General features: G+C 38.9%; 1 protein-coding gene across 1 annotated transcript in view; it reads left to right on the top strand.

Moving 5' to 3' along the window:
- LOC107681895 (3-methyl-2-oxobutanoate dehydrogenase [lipoamide] kinase, mitochondrial-like) overlaps nucleotides 1–3,551 on the top strand; it is a 26,187-nt gene extending 22,636 nt beyond the window's left edge. The window contains exons 10-11 of the mRNA XM_016478266.1: nucleotides 1,414–1,569; nucleotides 2,101–3,551. Of these exons, the coding sequence (XP_016333752.1) occupies nucleotides 1,414–1,569; nucleotides 2,101–2,245 (301 nt within the window). The 3' untranslated portion in view covers nucleotides 2,246–3,551. The remainder of the gene's footprint in view (nucleotides 1–1,413; nucleotides 1,570–2,100) is intronic.
- The last annotated feature ends 824 nt before the right edge of the window (nucleotides 3,552–4,375 follow it).

The raw sequence follows: 4,375 nt of genomic DNA, 5'->3' as shown, positions 1-4,375 counted from the left end.
CAAATTCTCCACAAATGTGGCTTGTATGGGAGGGTTGCAAGAAAAAGGCCACTCCACAAGAAAGGCCACATGCAGTCACGACTGAGCTTTGCCAAAACAAACCTTGAAGATTCTGAGGCAGATGAGACTAAAGTTGAAGTATTTGGCCTCAACACCAAATGATATGTCTGGCAGAAATCCAATACAGCTCACCATCCAAATAACACCATTCCTACAGTAAAGCATGGAGGTGGTAATATCTTGTTATGGGGGTGTTTCTCTGCAGCAGGGACTGGAGCAGTTGTCAGGATAGAAGGAAAAGTGGATGTGGCAAAATACTGTCAAATTCCTGAGGAAAATCTGCTGCTCTCTGCCAGAAAGTTGTCAATGGGAAGAAGGTTTACCTTCCAACATGACAATGACCCAAAGCACACAGCAAACCTGAGCACACAGTGGTTGAAGGAGAAAAAGGTGAATGTCCTGCATGGCCCAGTCAGAGCCCAGACTTAAACCCCATTGAAAATCTGTGGAATGACTTGAAGAGTGCAGTCCACAAACAGTCACCATCAAATTGAACTGAACTTGAGCAGTTCTGCAAAGAAGAGCGGGCAAATATTGCAAAGTCTAGATGTGCAAAGTTAGTAGAGAAAGAGACATATCCCAACAGACTGAAGGTTGTAATTAAAGCAAAAGGTGGTTCAACAAAATACTGACACATCCTTTTTCCAACTCAGTGATTCTGGGTGGTTATTTTTGTATTTTTTCCTGACATGTTGGTGTTATATCTTTCACTTGAATGTTATAAGTTTACGGAGTAAATACAGCTGGAAAAAACAAAAACTATGTCCGTCTTTATTTCAGGCTGCAAAGCAACAAAATGTGATTATTTTAAAAGGGTGTGATTCTTTTCTATACCCACTGTATATGTAATAATATATATGTAAGTCTCATCAAGTTTGTTCATTTTGACTTTGCTTCAAAAATATAGATAACACTGAAGTAGTAAAAACATGTTTTTGTTAGTAATACATTTTGATTGGGAATTATTTAATAACAGCAGTCACCTTCACTTTAGACCGTTAGTCAACAAATCCTTGGTAAACACTAGATAAGTATAAATGATGGGGGCTGACACGAATGTTCACCTTTCACTTAACCACACTGAATGGACCCTGAAATGCTCAATCGCAGATTATTTCAAGCTGATTTTAATTCACATGTTTGAAGGGGTGAGTTAACTCCGTAATGAATTCACATCCACTTGGCCATTCAGGCTGATTTTCAAACTGGTTGAGAATCAGATGATAATTTTCATAGAAATTGTTTGAGGAGCCAAAGCTTAAAACGATTTTTGCAAATAATGTATATGCATTGCACAAATAAATGAAACTGATTGGCCTAAAACAGCAGAGTGGTGTTCGTATCATTTTGCAGGATCTCAGACCGTGGCGGTGGCATTCCTCACAGCATTCTGGACCAGGTGATGGATTACCACTTCAGCACAGCTGAACAGAGCGCACAGGATCCCCGCATGAGCAACCTTTTCAACAACATAACCAACAGCGGCCCCCAGTCCGGACCCATGCATGGGTAAGAAGAGCTAGACCTGTAGAAAAATGTGCACAAGCTCAAATTAAAAGATGCTTCAAATGATTAGTGCAAAGGTTGGGTTTTTATGTAAATTATTGAGGGACTGCTTGGGATCATGTCTCTTTTTTTCAATTATAACATGCTTTTCACCTCTTCAGAAGTAAATATTTATGTCTTGTCCACATGCAGCAGCTGAAGATTCTGTGCATTCTTGCAAGATCAGTATAGTAGCTAAAGTGGTCTGCTCTACATGATCCAGATTTAACCAGTTTGATCTGGATCTGTAAGTCTAAAGTGCCAAGCCGGCACTCCTCACCATGAGCGGTCTCGATTCACAATTACAGAAGACCAGATGGCAACTGGCAGTACTTTTCTAATGAAAATAATTTGTTTTCCTGCTTGGAGTTGTTTATTAAGTTATTTGGCATAGTTGAAGGTTTATTTGAGGATTTTGATACATTAGGATGCGCTGTTGTGACATGTAATGGGATTGAAGAGCATCTCAGTGATGCCACTTGTTTTCTCCTCCAGGTTTGGCTTTGGTCTGCCTACGTCCCGAGCGTACGCTGAATACTTGGGAGGTTCCTTGGCCATCCAGTCGATGCAGGGCATCGGCACAGACGTCTACCTGCGTCTTCGGCACATTGATGGCAAAGGAGAGAGCTTCAGAGTTTGATGTCGTGGTCTATTTGTAGAGCTTGTGGGTCAGTCACCATGTTGAAGATTTTAAGGCTCGAAGAGGAACCAAAGCCAGGATGTTAAACAGTTGTCCTTTCACTCATATTGCCTGTCACTGCATCAGTATCACTGCGTTTTCTGCAGATTATGGGTGTCATGCTTGGCATTCGCACTGCGTTGTGTTTGTGTAGTGCACTGTGATTTCTGTCAAACTCTCAGCCTTAAGATTGCAAAGTGATTTCATGATTAAAATCCAGCGTGTTACTGTCCATCGTCACCAGTGGGACGAGTCCTTACACTCCAGACGCTTGCAGAAGACACTCTCCAGACAGCCATATCCTGCTTTTCTTCAGAAATGTGAGTGAATTGTTTGAACTCTTTGGAGATGCAGTGTTCACGCCAATGGTGAATGCAGAAATCTTCTATGAACTCTGAATAGAGGTCGACTGCCTTACGAAAAAGACTCATTCTGAAAATGTTGTCAGTGTCCAGATGTCAGTAGAAATCACAGTTTTGACATTTCACATTAACCATATGAGTTTAAGAGTTTGTTGTAGATTTCATGCTTGAAATGGTTTGCTAAAAAAGGCTCTTGGGGTTATAGCACAGCGCTAAAATATAAATGATAGTTTTGTTTTGTTTTGTTTTCTCACCAGCAAACAATGTTATAGAGATGTTCATATTTGAATGGATGTTTTTACACTCTGCCCACCTGCACATTTGGTCTCTTGATCGATTTTGTTCAGTTCATTTTCTAAAAGGATGCCAACATGTTTGAGGCTGAGAGACCATGAGATTTGTTTACCTGAATTAGAAATTTTCCCCAAATGACAAAAGTTCTATTGAGTTACTAATTGAACTGCTGGAGGAGGTCACAATACATAGTGCAAGTAATCTGTAACATTTTGTCTTGTAATGTTGTGCCTGTGTTTTCTTTTCTCTCCTTTTGAAATGACTCAAGAAAAGGAGCCTCCTTGTGTTTTCTGCTCATTATCTTTTCTCAAGAGCTGCAGATTTGTTGCCCCCTACTGGTGGAATCTGAGTATTAACTTTGACTTTAAACAATATGGACATACTGATGAGTTAGTGTAATGAATGATGTACAGTAGGTTTTGGATAATTTAGAATGACTAACATGCACATATTAACATTTTCCTTTGTTTATATAAAAGGCCAAACTGTGGCATGACACACTCAAAATGATATCAAGGATGGGATCATTTTGTTTTTTGTTTTTTTCTTTTTGATGTTGAGTTTGCATTACATAGATGCCAAATACACAGCTTTTTGGGCATTATAAAATTTTGGATGAGAACATTTGTGTTTTTTTTTCTTGATTTCCTTCCTTTCTCGGTTGGTTTTAATTTAATATGCTGTTCATATTGTGACATTTTGGCAGTATTTTTTTTTTAGCAGTAGGCTATAAATAGTAGTTAGGTGGTAGTAGTAGATATTTATACTTAAGTACTGCGGTACATTATAAAACAGTATGCAATGACATTGAGTGTAAATTGTCATATTTATTAATATTATTAAATGGATGCCGCCTTATTGGGACAATGAAGCCCTCCCTGCACCAATCGCTAACCATATCAATAACACTGAATTATTATTCCCTTATTTTTATTGAAAATAAATGCCTTTATGATCTGATATGTGATGGGAAAAAGAGACGAACGAATTTGGCAAAAGGCGGATTTGAACTTGGAATTCAAACTCGAATTTTGTTTGCATAATTTAAATATTTGTATTTACATATTTGATGTTATTTATATATTAAGCGTTAGCATTAGTTCTGGCAGGTCACGTGAGTCAAGCTTGCATCAGCTGATTCTCAGCTGATCACATCTACCTATAGGAATACGACACCGATCGCGGCATTCTTATATAAGCTCTATTCAGTATTATTCAGCAGCTTTTCAGCTTGCTCCGGAGCAAATTACCCTCCTCCATCCCCAGCTCCTCCTTTCGCCACAGTCAGGACTTGGCTTTCTGATATTCCTTGCTAATCAGACTCCTTTATCTTGAATAAAGAGTAACACTTAAATATCATTAAGTACATTAATGATATCTGCCTTATTCTGTTCTGTTAACCCTAGGGGGGTTATTATTGCTGCTCTCCCTGCTC

This window comes from Sinocyclocheilus anshuiensis, unplaced genomic scaffold (genome assembly GCF_001515605.1).
Source record: "Sinocyclocheilus anshuiensis isolate Anshui unplaced genomic scaffold, SAMN03320099.WGS_v1.1 scaffold2571, whole genome shotgun sequence".
Classification (NCBI taxonomy): domain Eukaryota; kingdom Metazoa; phylum Chordata; class Actinopteri; order Cypriniformes; family Cyprinidae; genus Sinocyclocheilus; species Sinocyclocheilus anshuiensis.
Note: the sequence above shows the minus strand (reverse complement) of the source record. Positions and strands in the feature narration are given on the sequence as shown.